The sequence below is a fragment of the Cetorhinus maximus genome, chromosome 10, assembly GCF_964194155.1.
Source record: "Cetorhinus maximus chromosome 10, sCetMax3.hap1.1, whole genome shotgun sequence".
NCBI classification, from domain to species: domain Eukaryota; kingdom Metazoa; phylum Chordata; class Chondrichthyes; order Lamniformes; family Cetorhinidae; genus Cetorhinus; species Cetorhinus maximus.
Genome location: NC_135888.1, coordinates 24,468,664 through 24,482,266, shown reverse-complemented (window position 1 = coordinate 24,482,266; position 13,603 = coordinate 24,468,664). Strand labels below are relative to the sequence as shown.

At 46.7% G+C, this 13,603-nt stretch overlaps 1 protein-coding gene across 2 annotated transcripts in view; it reads right to left on the bottom strand.

The window, feature by feature from the left end:
* The window catches only part of adamts13 (ADAM metallopeptidase with thrombospondin type 1 motif, 13), a 75,108-nt gene that overhangs the window by 12,404 nt on the left and 49,101 nt on the right, over positions 1–13,603 (bottom strand). For both annotated transcript variants that reach the window (XM_078550224.1, XM_078550225.1), the window contains exons 24-29: positions 12,212–12,341; positions 11,062–11,241; positions 6,121–6,297; positions 4,337–4,541; positions 1,768–2,059; positions 1,049–1,195 (exon numbers count right to left, since the gene is read on the bottom strand). In XM_078550224.1, the coding sequence (XP_078406350.1) occupies positions 1,049–1,195; positions 1,768–2,059; positions 4,337–4,541; positions 6,121–6,297; positions 11,062–11,241; positions 12,212–12,341 (1,131 nt within the window). The remainder of the gene's footprint in view (positions 1–1,048; positions 1,196–1,767; positions 2,060–4,336; positions 4,542–6,120; positions 6,298–11,061; positions 11,242–12,211; positions 12,342–13,603) is intronic.

Genomic DNA, 13,603 nt, shown 5'->3' with positions numbered 1-13,603 from the left:
TACGGGTCCCACCCGCACTGACTCTCACTGGGGTACGGGTCCCACCCGCACTGACTCTCACTGGGGTACGGGTCCCACCCGCACTGACTCTCACTGGGGTACGGGTCCCACCCGCACTGACTCTCACTGGGGTACGGGTCCCACCCGCACTGACTCTCACTGGGGTACGGGTCCCACCCGCACTGACTCTCACTGGGGTACGGGTCCCACCCGCACTGACTCTCACTGGGGTACGGGTCCCACACGCACTGACTCTCACTGGGGTACGGGTCCCACACGCACTGACTCTCACTGGGGTACGGGTCCCACACGCACTGACTCTCACTGGGGTACGGGTCCCACACGCACTGACTCTCACTGGGGTACGGGTCCCACACGCACTGACTCTCACTGGGGTACGGGTCCCACACGCACTGACTCTCACTGGGGTACGGGTCCCACACGCACTGACTCTCACTGGGGTACGGGTCCCACACGCACTGACTCTCACTGGGGTACGGGTCCCACACGCACTGACTCTCACTGGGGTACGGGTCCCACACGCACTGACTCTCACTGGGGTACGGGTCCCACACGCACTGACTCTCACTGGGGTACGGGTCCCACACGCACTGACTCTCACTGGGGTACAGATCCCACTGGGGTAGGGGTCCCACACACACTGACTCTCACTGGGTACAGGTACCACACACACTGACTCTCACTGGGTTACGGGTCCCACACACTGACTCACACTGGGGTACGGGTCCCACACACACTGACTCTCACTGGGGTACGGGTCCCACTCACACTGACTGTCACTGGGGTATGGTTCCACAAAGACTAACTCAGTTGGGTGTACAGATCTCTGGCAAGGGGTGAGTAGCCCCCCGCCCCAGATATTGGTGCGAACATGGCACCATCCTCAAGCTATCTGCCATGAAATCTGCTGCTCCATGTGTCCCCATCCCCACCTTGCCAGCCATTTTTAATTGGAATCTTGTTTGAGTTCCAAGTCAGTGCAGTGAGGCTGTAAAAGGATAGAATCATGATGCCCCTGGGCTCTTACGTCTACTGCAGTTTAAGGAGCTCATCAGAACACGGACCGTGATGACCATATTGAGTGGGCGTCCAATGGTAACCAGGCAATCCCTTCCCTGCAGGCTGATCAGATTCAGGGTTCCCGATTCACTCAGAAGCAGCTTCCCACAGCTACCTGGAGTTAAGCAGAAGATAAATCAGTACCAGTGCACATCTTAGGGTCAGGATGTTGCAGTATGATCAGCAACAGACTTTCATCTTAACATCAATGTTAAGCTGAGCCCAGTTCGATGGAATTAAAGTCCTTGAGGTGTAGAAGGGCAAAACATTAAATGATTTGAGGTCAGTCTAATACATTTCCTAGTGTTGATTGGACGGAAACACCAAACTGTCCTGACTCCAGCCCTGAACGATCAGCTAATTAGATCACTAGTTTCAGCATTCACATTCACTCATTTCCTGCAGTATTTTATTACACCTTAGTATTTTAAAATAAAACTCTTTCAATGTGTATATCTTTACTCTGTATCTAACCCCGTGCTGTACCTGTCCTGGGAGTGTTTGATGGGCACAGGCTAGAGGGAGCTTTACTCTGTATCTAACCCCATGCTGTACCTGTCCTGGCAGTGTTTGATGGGGACAGTGTAGAGGGAGCTTTACTCTGTATCTAACCCTGTGCTGTACCAGTCCTGGGAGTGTTTGATAGTGGGTCTGAATGGTTTGGTGAGGTTATTGCAAATACGTAACTGGTATTCTTGATGTCTTCATCCCTCGAGACTTTAGCCAGTTGGGTTTTGTTTGTCACCGTCCTGGGGGTCATGACAGCTGAGCGGCTAATGGAAGCAGCAACAGTGGGAGCTACCAGCACGGCTGCTGTCTGGTTTGGTGTCTGGGCCGGGCAGGGTCCTGCATCACAGGCCTCCACTGTGTTGAGCTTTGACAGATGGTCACAGAAGGCATCCAGCATGGTCTCCGTCGATTCCAGGTTGATGCAGTGCAGCTGCCGGTTTCGGGCTCCAAGCCCACAGGAAACTGAGCACTGGGAAAAGGTGCAACAGTCAGACATCCTGAAACCTGCATTCAACTATCCATTCTCTCCCTCCACCCTTCCTACCGCCACACCTACCACCCTCTCATCTTATCACTCACCCCATCCCTCAACCCCATCTTCTCATCAATCCCACCTACCAACCTACTCCCCTTATCCCTCAGCCCCACCCAAGCACCTTCATTATTTCAGAAAGGCGAAGGAAAAACAAGGAAATTATTGACCTGCCAACCTAACATCAGTTGTGGGGAAATTATTGGACTCTCCAACTAAGGACAGAGTAACTGAGCAATTTGAGCTAATTAGAGGAAACTAATATGGCTTTATAAAGGGTAGGAATTTCTAATGAACTTAACTGAATTTTTTTGAAGATGTAACCAATATAGTGGACAGGGGAATGTCAATGAATGCAGTTCATATGGATATTCAGAAGGCATTCATTAAGGTTCCATATAAGAGACTGTTAGCTCAAATTATGCTCTTGGAATTGGTGACAAATTATTGATTTGGTTAGGAGATTTGTCCCATGGTAGAGGATGAGGAGTAGGGATAATGGCTATGTAGTCGAATTGGTGGAAATAATTAGTGGAGCCTCAACTATTCACTATGTTTATTCATGCCTTAGATAACACAATAGTGAACCAGAGTTCCAAACTTGTCAATGATACAAAGATTTGTTTTACAGTAAGACGCACAGACTGCAGCATAAAATTATAAGGAGATATTGTTAGATTGTTAGCGGGCAGATGGATTTCAACAGAGGTAAGTGTGAAGTTATCTACTTTGGATTGAGAAAGGATGGATCGGGTATTATTTAATTGGTGAAAAGCTGGCAACAGTGGAGATCCAGAGATTGAGGGATTCATGTACACAGGTCACTAAAATGGAGGAGTCGTGTACAAAAAAGAACAGAAAAGTTAATGGAATGTTAGCCTTTACAGGTAGAGGGCTAGAATATCAAGAAGAGGAAGCTGCAAAGCTCTGGTTAGATAATATGTGGTGTCCTGTGTATAGTTCTGGCCACTGCACCTTAAAAAGGATATACTGGCCTTGGAAGGAGTGCAGTGCAGATCCACCAGAATTTTTAAAAATTCCTTCACGGGATGTGGGTGCCGCTGGCTGGGCCAGCATTTATTGCCCATCCCTAATTGCCCTTGAAAGGTGGTGGTGAGCCGCCTCCTTGAACCACTGCAGTCCATGCAGTGTAGGTCCACCCACAGTGCTGTTACAAAGGGAGTTCCAGGATTTTAACCCAGCAACAGTGAAGGAATGCAATATCGTTCTAAGTGAGAATGGTGTGTGACTTGGAGGGGAACTTGCAGGCGATAGTGTTCCCAAGCGGCCTTGTCCTTCTAGGTGGTAGAAGTTGCGGGTTTGGAAGGTGATGTCAAAGGAGCCTTGGTGAGTTGCCTCAGTGCATCTTGTAGATGGTAGACACTGCTGCCATTGTGTGTTGGTGGTAGAGGGAGTGAATGTTGAAGGTGGTGGATGGGGTGCTAATCTAGCGGGCTGCTTTGTCCTGAATGGTGTCAAACTTCTTGAGTGTTGTGGGAGCTGCACTCATCCAGGCAAGTGGAGAGTATTCCATCACACTCCTGACTTGTGTCTTTAGAGAGTGGACAGGCTTCAGGGAGTCAGGAGGTGAGTTACTTGCCACAGGATTCCCATCCTCTGACCTGATCTTATAGACACAGTATGTATACGAACTCACTAGTCCAGTTTAGTTTCTAGTCAATAGTAACCCCCAGGATGTTGATAGAATATTCCCAGAGCTCCAAAGGTTAGATTATGAGGAGAGATTACATAAACTAGGCTTGTATTCTCTGGAATATAGAAGGTTAAATGTGTTTTGTTTGAGATTTTAGGATTTTGAAAGGAATTGATAGGATTGATAGAGAGAAATTGTTTCCTCTGGTGGGAGAGTCTAGGACAAGGGGACAAAACATTAAAGTCAGAGTGAATAAGGAGAGCAGTTAGGAAACATCTCTTCACACAATGAGTGGTAGAAGTGTGGAACTCTCCCCCACAAAAAGTAGAAGCTAGCTCAATAATAAATTTTAAATCTGAGATGGATCGAATTTTTTGCAAGACAAGGTTATCGAGGATATGGAGCCAAGGCAAGTGGATGGAGTTGACACAAAGATCAGTCATGATTCCATTAAACAGTGAATCAGGCTTGAGGGGCTGATAGTCCTCCTGCTGTTCCTATGTTCTCACCATATCCCTCAATCCCACCACCCCACCTCCTCCCAAAGTGAGTACACCAACCTTGGACCAGTCCTGGGGATTCCAGCCAAATGGGCAGTTGCTGATCACACAAGGAATGAGGGACAGTGGCTCCTCCAAGCCCGAACAGAGGGTTCTCATCACTTCCGTATCTGTCCCGTTGCGAAATTGGACACAAGTCACCGTCCTCTCGGCCAAACCGGTCCCACAAACCACTGAACACTGACCGGTGTTCGAAACCCGCCACCTGTCCATCACAGTCATAGAGTAAACCAATGGTCTAGGTCAAGCCCAGTATTCCCCTCTGTCCATCCCTCCTTGTCACAGAGTAACCCAGTGACCTGGCATGAGTCCAAATCAACCTCCCTTCCAATGGCCTATACCTGCCCTATTTTTTATGACCTTATTCCCTCCTCCATTAAACCAATTCTACACATATAACTTGCTCCATGTGAACTCTGCCTTTTTTAAAAGAGAGTTTCATAATCAAATGTCCAACTACCAGGACCCTGATTTCAAGACTGAAATTTGGCATGGGCACCAAAGTCAACAGGAAAAGAAAATCAGGAGGAAGACGTGTAGCCAATTCACCCCCGCCCAAAACGCCCACAACCCAGTGAGAGTCAGTGTGTGGAGGACCCGTACCCCAGTGAGAGTCAGTGTGTGTGGGACCCATACCCTAGTGAGAGTCAGTGTGTGTGGGACCCGTGCCCCAGTGAGAGTCAGTGTGTGTGGAACCTGTATCCCAGTGAGAGACAGTGTGTGTGGAACCCGTACCCCAGTGAGAGACAGTGTGTGTGGAATCTGTACCCCAGTGAGGGTCAATGTGTATGGAACCCATACCCCAATGAGAGTCAGTGTGTGTGTGGAACCCGTACCCCAGTGAGAGTCAGTGTGTGTGTGGAACCCGTACCCCAGTAAGAGTCAGTGTGTGTGGAACCCATACCCAGTGAGAGTCAGTGTGTGTGGGACCCATACCCCAGTGAGAGTCAGTGTGTGTGGAACCTGTATCCCAGTGAGAGACAGTGTGTGTGGAACCCGTACCCCAGTGAGAGACAGTGTGTGTGGAATCTGTACCCCAGTGAGGGTCAATGTGTATGGAACCCATACCCCAATGAGAGTCAGTGTGTGTGTGGAACCCGTACCCCAGTGAGAGTCAGTGTGTGTGTGGAACCCGTACCCCAGTAAGAGTCAGTGTGTGTGGAACCCATACCCAGTGAGAGTCAGTGTGTGTGGGACCCATACCCCAGTGAGAGTCAGTGTGTGTGGAACCTGTATCCCAGTGAGAGACAGTGTGTGTGGAACCCGTACCCCAGTGAGAGACAGTGTGTGTGGAATCTGTACCCCAGTGAGGGTCAATGTGTATGGAACCCATACCCCAGTAAGAGTCAGTGTGTGTGGAACCCATACCCAGTGAGAGTCAGTGTGTGTGGGACCCATACCCCAGTGAGAGTCAGAGTATGTGGAACCCGTACCCCAGTGAGAGTCAGTGTGTGTGGAACCCATACCCCAGTGAGTGTCAGTGTGTGTGTGTGGGACCCATATCCCAGTGGGTGTCAGTGTGTGTGTGGGACCCGTACCCCAGTGAGTGTCAGTGTGTCTGTGGGACCCATATCCCAGTGAGAGTCAGTGTGTGTGGGACCCATATCCCAGTGAGAGTCAGTTTGTGTGGGACCCATAGCCCACTGAGAGTCAGTTTGTGTGGGACCCATGTCCCAGTGAGAGTCAGTTTGTGTGGGACCCATAGCCCAGTGAGAGTCAGTGTGTGTGGGACCCTGAGCTACTGTCTCCAGGGAACGGGGAAGAAAAGCGGAATATGTCTTAACCTTGGCGGGCATGGATGGTGATTGCAGGATTCTTGGTCTTTGGGTCGAGGCAAATGAAGACATTCTTTGTCTGGTGCCAGTTCTTCCCGCTCCCCCAGAACTTTTGTACAGTACAGAAGCCTTCTCCTGACTCCTCCTCCACATGACACACTGCACGATTCAGACGTGGACTGCCACCTGCAGGAAAGGTTACAGAAAGGAAAATTCTTGCAGGAATCAGCAAGGGAAAGAGCACAAGACCTGCTGTGTCCCAATAAACCAAACTCAGAGAAGGAAAAATGGAGAAATTAATCTTGTGAGTCTAGGGAGAAGGTCAATGGGAGGTTAGTTAAGGGAAATCTGGAGTATTACTCTAAAATAAGTAAGAATAATAGGCTTGTAGGACTTAAATAATGTGAAAAGCCATTAGTGGCTGCCATGTTTGACCACTTGAACTAACCAATTTTTTGTAAAGAACCGGGGCTATCCTGCGGAGGTTAGAATGTGAGCTAATCCACTCTTTAGAAAGAATTACTTCACTCAAAACCGATATACATTTGGAATAATCAGATAATGGAGGTGGAACCTAAGCTGTTTGACAAATTCAAAGTAAATGCAAAATACTGCAGGTCCTGGAGATCTGAAATAAAAACGTAAGTTGCTGGAAAAACTCAGCAGGTCTGGCAGCAACTGTGGAGAAAGAAACAGAGTTAACATTTTGAGTCCAGTATGATGATATAAGCAAAAGGGCCGGTCAGTGATAGGTTAGAGGGTGGGGGTATTAAATTGCAAAAAAGTCATGGAACAAAATGCAAAGGAAGTGGTAGTGGTTGTAGTAAAGAAACAAAGTATTGGTCCAGAGTAAAAACAGAAAATGCTGGAGAAATTCAGCAAGTCTGGCAGCATCTGTGGAGAGAGAAACAGAGTTAACATTTCGAGTTGGGAAATGATAAACAGACCATGATAGGAAGGGACAGAGAGTAGAAGTCTAAGAGTAAACCAACTGATGAGGCTAGAGATTACAAAAACAATAAAAGGACAAAACTTAAGACTCTGTATCTAAATACACATAACATTTGGAACAAAACTAATGAACTGATAGCGCAAATGGAGATAAATATGTACGATCTAATGGGCACTACAGAGACATGGCTGCAGGAGGGTATGGATTGGGACATGAATATTGAAGGGTATGTGACTGTAGGAAGGACAGGAAATCAGGAAAAGATCATGGGTGGCTCTGTTAATTAAAGACAATTAAGACAATAGAGACATTAACACAATAGAGGAGGACAACCTAAGTTTAGGAAACCAGGATATAGAGAAGTTTGGATAGAGATCAGGAATGATAAAGGTAAGAAATCGCTTGTGGAAGTGGTACACAGTCCCCCTAGCAGTAATCACATGGTAGAACAGGGATCAAAGAAGAAATAGTGGGAGTTTGTCAGAAAGGTATGGCGATTATAATGACGGATTTTAATCAAAATATAGACTGGGACAATCAGATGGGCAAAGGTAGCCTAGGTGAAGAGTTCATAGATTGTTTTCAGAATAGTTTCTTGGAACAGCACATTCTGGAGCCAACCAGAGAGCAGACTATACTAGACCTGGTATTCTGCCATGAGATACGATTAATTGATAGCCCCATAGTGAAGGCATCCCAAGGTAGCAGTGATCATAACATGATTGAATTTTACATTCATTTTGAGGGAGAGAAGAATGGGTCTAAGACTAGTATTTTAAACTTAAATAAGGGCAATTACAAGGGCATGAAAGCAGAGCTAGCGAAAGTGAACTGGCAATTTAGGTTAAGGGGTAGGTCAATAGAGATGCAGTGGCAGACATTTAAGGGGATATTTCAGAATACACAGAATAGATACATCCCAACAAGAAAGCGAAATTCCAAGGAGAGGAACCACCATCCATTGTTAACTAAAAAAATTAAAGATAGTATCAAACTTAAAGCAAAAGCATATAGATGGATGGCAGGTCAGAAGATTGGACAGAGTATAATAAACAGCAAACAATGACTAAAAGATTAATAAGGAGGGGAAAATTAGAGCATGAGAGAAAGCTAGATAGAAATATAAAGACGAAAATAAGAGTTTCTATAGATGTTTTAAAAAGAAGAGTTAACAAAGTGAGCATTGGTCCTACAGAAAGTGAGTCTGGGGAGTTAATAATGGAAAATAAAGAGATGGAAGATGAATTGAATAGGTATTTAGCCTCAGCCTTCATGATCGAGGATACAAGTAACATCCCAGAAATAGCTATAAATCAGGAATTGAAAGAGAAGGAGGAACTCGAAAATTATAATCACCAGAGAAGTGGTACTTAGCAAATTGCTGGAACTGTGGGTTGACAAATCCCAGGGTCCTGATTGCCTTCATCCTAGGATCTTGAAGAAGTGGCTAGTGAAATAGTTGATGCATTGGTTTTAATTTTCAAGAATTCCCTTGATTTGGGGAAGGTTCTAAGAGATTGGAAAATAGCTAATATAACTCCTTTATTCCAAAAGGGAGGGAGACAGAAAGCAGGAAACTATAGACCAGGTAGCTTAACGACTATCATAGGGAACATGTTGGAAGCTATTATTAAAGATGTTATAGCAGGGCACTTGGAAAAAATTAAGGTAATCAGGCAGAGTCAGCAGTGTTTTGTGAAAGGGAAATTTTTTGGAGTTCTTTAAAGAAGTAACGTGCTGCAGGTAAAGGCGAACTGGTTGATGTACTGTACTTAGATTTTCAGAAGGCATTTGATAAGGATCCACATCAAAGGTTATTGTGGAAAATAAAAGCTCATGGTGTAGGGAGTAACATATTGGCATGGATAGCAGATTGGCTAGCAAACAGGTAAAAGAGGGTAGGCATAAATGGGTCATTTTCTGGTTGACGGGATGTGATGAGTGGTGTGCTACAGGAATCAGTGGTGCGACGTCAACTTTTTACATATTATATAAATAATTTGGATGAATGGATCAATAGTGTGGTTGCTAAATTTGTTGATGGTACAAAGATAGGTAGGAAAGTAAGTTGCGAAGAGGACATAGGAGGCTACAAAGTGATATCGACAGGTTAGGTGAGTGGGCAAAGACCTGGCAAATGGACTATGATGTGGGAAAATGTGAGGTTGTCCATTTTTGGCAGGACAAATAAAAAAGGCATATTATCTAAACGGTGAGAGGTTGCACAGCTCTGAGATGCAGGGGAATCTGGGTGTCCTAGTACGTGAATCACATAAGGTTAGTACGCAGGTGCAGCAAGTAATTAGGAAAGCTAATAGAATATTATTGTTTAATGCAAACGGAATCACATACAAGAGTAGGTATGTTGTGCTTCAGTTATACAGGGCATTGGTGAGACCACATCTGGAGTACTTTGTACAGTACGGGTCTCCTTATTTAAGCAAACATATAAATACGTTAGAAGCAGCTCAGAGAATGTTTACTAGATTAGTAACTGGAATAGGAGGGTCATCTTATGAGGAAAGGCTGGGCAGGCTAGAATTATATCTGCTGGAGTTCAGAAGAGTAAGGCCAACTTGATTGAAACATATAAGATCCTGAGGGAACTTGACAGGGTGGATGTGAAAAGGATGTTGCTTGTTGTGGGAGGATCTAGAACTAGGGGCCACTATCTAAAAATAAGGAGTCGCCCATTTAAGACAGAGATGAGGAAAAGAATTTTCTCGCAAAGGGTTGTGAGATTTTGGAATTCTCTTCCTCCAAATCTTTAAGGCAGAGGTAGATAGATTCTTGATATGCAAGGGGGTGAAAGGTTATTGGGGGTAGGCAAGAATGTGAAGTTGAGGTTAAAGTCAAATCAGCCATGATCTTATTGAATGGCGGAGCAGGAATGAGGGGCCGAGTGGCCTACTCCTGCTCCTAATTCGCATGTTGAGTCCAACATGACTCTTCTTCGGAACTCCAGAATAGGTGTTAATGGCAGAATAAAGGACAACTCTGAATGAAAGCCAAAACATGAAAACAAGATACAGACTGGCACTTGACAAAAAAAAACATCAAAATGGAGGACAGAGTTCATGATGTGAAGTCGTTGGACTCAATGTTGAGTCCAGAAGGTTGTAAAGTGCCTAACTGGAAGATGAGGAGCTGTTCTTCCAGTTTGTGTTGGGCTTCACTGGAACACTGCCACAGGCTGAGGACAGAAATGTGAGCATGAGAGCAAGGTGATGAATTAAAATGGCAAGCAACTGGAAGGTCAGCATCGTGCTCATGGCGAGTTCAAAAAGTAGTTGGCGCTAGATTGGGTGAGTTGGCACTGAGCTAGGTGATTGCGTGTTGGTGAATCTGGTTGTGGATAGAGGAGTTGATGAGTTTGGTGCTGGGTCAGGGGAATTCCATGTTGGGTAAGGTTTCAGGGGCTGGGATGGGTGAGTGAGTCGGGGGATTGGGGTGGCTGAGTGGGTCACGGATTGGGATGGGTGAGTCGGGGGGGTGCAGGTGATGTGAGTGAGTCGGGGATTGGGGTGGCTGAGTGGGTCACGGATTGGGATGGGTGAGTCGGGGGGGTGCAGGTGATGTGAGTGAGTCGGGGATTGGGGTGGCTGAGTGGGTCACGGATTGGGATGGGTGAGTTGGGGGGGTGCAGGTGATGTGAGTGAGTCGGGGATTGGGGTGGCTGAGTGGGTTACGGATTTGGATGGGTGAGTCGGGGGGGTGCAGGTGATGTGAGTGAGTCGGGGATTGGGGTGGCTGAGTGGGTCACGGATTGGGATGGGTGAGTCGGGGGGCAGGTGATGTGAGTGAGTCGGGGTTTGGGGTGGGTGAGTGAGTCGGGGTTTGGGGTGGGTGGGTGAGTCGGGGTTTGGGGTGGGTGAGTCGGGGTTTGGGGTGGGTGAGTCGGGGTTTGGGGTGGGTGAGATTGATACTGAGCTGGGGAATTTGATGCTGATTTGGAGGCAAGGCACAAGGACACGTTTCCATTGATGAAAAGTACTTACCTCACAGGACAGGGGTCAGCGTTACAGATCTCTGTTGAAACTGGCCTCAGAGCGATCTCACATGCTGAAGGAGGGAGCCTTTGGGTCACACTTCTCTCTTTCTTCATGCAGTACACCTCCCGCTTACGTACTCCACCCCCACAGCTCGCATTGCACGGACCAAACCCATGGACTTCCCACCTTCCAAAAGGTAAATGACAGAATTACAACAATTGTAATATTTAACCTCAGTTTTGCTGGGTTATTGAATGTGCCACAGTCTCTGTCCCTGATTACTATCCACTATTACTACTGCTGCAATGGGTCAGCGTATGTTTAACACATTCAAACTTTCTCAGGGTATGGGCATCGCTGGTAAGGCCAGTATTTATTGCCCATCCCTAATTGCCCTTGAGAAGGTGGTGGTGAGCTGCCTTCTTGAACTGCTGCAGTCCATGTGGTGTAGGTACACCCACAGTGCTGTTAGGGAGGGAGTTCCAGGATTCTGACCCAGCGACAGTGAAAGAACGGCCGATATATTTCCAAATCAGGATGGTGAGTGGCTTGGAGGGGAATTTCCAGGTGGTGGTGTTCCCATGCTGCCCTTGTCCTTCAAGAAGATAGTGGTCGTGGGTTTGAAAGGTGCTGTCGAAGAAGCCTTGGTGAAATTAAACCCAGATCAGGTGAGGATCGCATATTTCCTTCCTTGCAGGAAGTTTGGTGAACCAGTTGGGTTTTTACAGCAATCTGACAAATTTATAATCAATTTTACTGATATCAATCTTTCTATTTCCTGGAAGTGTTTAAGTGTAGAGGGAGCTTTACTCTGTATCTAACCCCGTGCTGTACCTGTCCTGGGAGTGTTTGATGGGGACACCATAGAGAGAGCTTTACTCTGTATCTAACCCCATGTTGTACCTGTCCTGGGAGTGTTTGATGGGGACACCATAGAGAGAGCTTTATTCTGTATCTAACCCCCTGTTGTACCTGCCCTGGGAGTATTTGATGTTGACTATTCAATGGGATACCATTTTGCAGAGGGTGCCTGACTTCTGCACTGAGCTGATTTAAGTCTCCTTTGGTGTATGTGGGCCGAGTACTTAAGCTGTGGTGGAAGTGGGGAGTTTGACCAGAGTAACAGTTCACTTGGTGATGCCATACTAAGACTTACTGGGAGGGACAGGCTTTCCTGGTGCACCGCATGTAGCTCATGTGAGTCTGGAAGGTCTGATGGCAAAGTTCCTGCTGCACTTCCTCCCTGGTCTCAGGATCAGTGCACATGTACCTGACATCTACTACTCCTGTAGACAGATAACAGTTGTTAGTATAACTCCAATTCAGTTCAAAAGGCCTCTAACCTTGCAAGCCACAATTTGTACAAATCTTTTCCTCTTGGTGAGGGGCGGAACCTGTGCCTTATTGGGAGGGATGAGCTGAAAGACAAGACCAAGCTATTCAGCCTCAGAGACATCACAGAGGGGATCTTGTGGAAGTAAACATAGTAAGACAAGGAGGCCATTCAGCCCCTCGAGCCGGTTCGGCAGTTTAGTTAGATCATGGATGATCTGTAATCTTAATTTCATTTAACTGTCTTGGTTCTGTGACCCTTATCCGTTTACTCAACAAAAATCCATCAATTTCAGTTTTGAAATTTTCAATTGACCCTCAGCCTCAACAGCTTTTAGGGGGCGGTAGACAGTTTCAGATTTCCACTCCCCTTTGTGTGAAAAATTGCTTCCTGGACAGTCTGGTTCTAATTTTAAGGTTCTGGACTCCCCTGCTGCTGCTACACCTACCCCCCACTAGAAGAAATAATTTCTCTCAATCTGCCCTATCAACTCTTTCAATAATCTTAAACAACTGGATTAGATTACCCCTTAATCTTCTATACATGAGGAAATACAAGACTAGTCTAAGCAACCTGACCTTATAATATATAACTTTTTTAGCCCTGATATCACTCTAGTGTCTTTGCACTGCACTCACTAAGGTCAATATATCCTTCCTGCAGTTTGGTGCCCAAGGCAGTTACTGCAGATGAGTTCTGACCAGTGCTCTTGTGAAAGGGCTTACTGCGGTCAAGAAATAAATCCAAAATAATACTTCTTGAAGCAGCAGGGGGAGAGGGAAAAGGATTAGGAAGTTTTATTTATTCTCTGATTAGGGCCAGACTGAAAGGCAGGAAACATTGACTGTGATTGCCTGCGAAAATGACGGCTGCAGTTCTTCCAGAAGGTGCATTGAGTCAATGGCAAGGCGCATGGAGTCAATGGCATGGCGCATGGAGTCAATGGCATGGCGCATGGAGTCAATGGCATGGCGCATGGAGTCAATGGCATGGCGCATGGAGTCAATGGCAAGGCGCATGGAGCCAATGGCAAGGCGCATGGAGCCAATGGCAAGGCGCATGGAGCCAATGGCAAGGCGCATGGAGCCAATGGCAAGGCGCATGGAGCCAATGGCAAGGCGCATGGAGCCAATGGCAAGGCGCATGGAGCCAATGGCAAGGCGCATGGAGCCAATGGCAAGGCGCATGGAGCCAATGGCAAGGCGCATGGAGCCA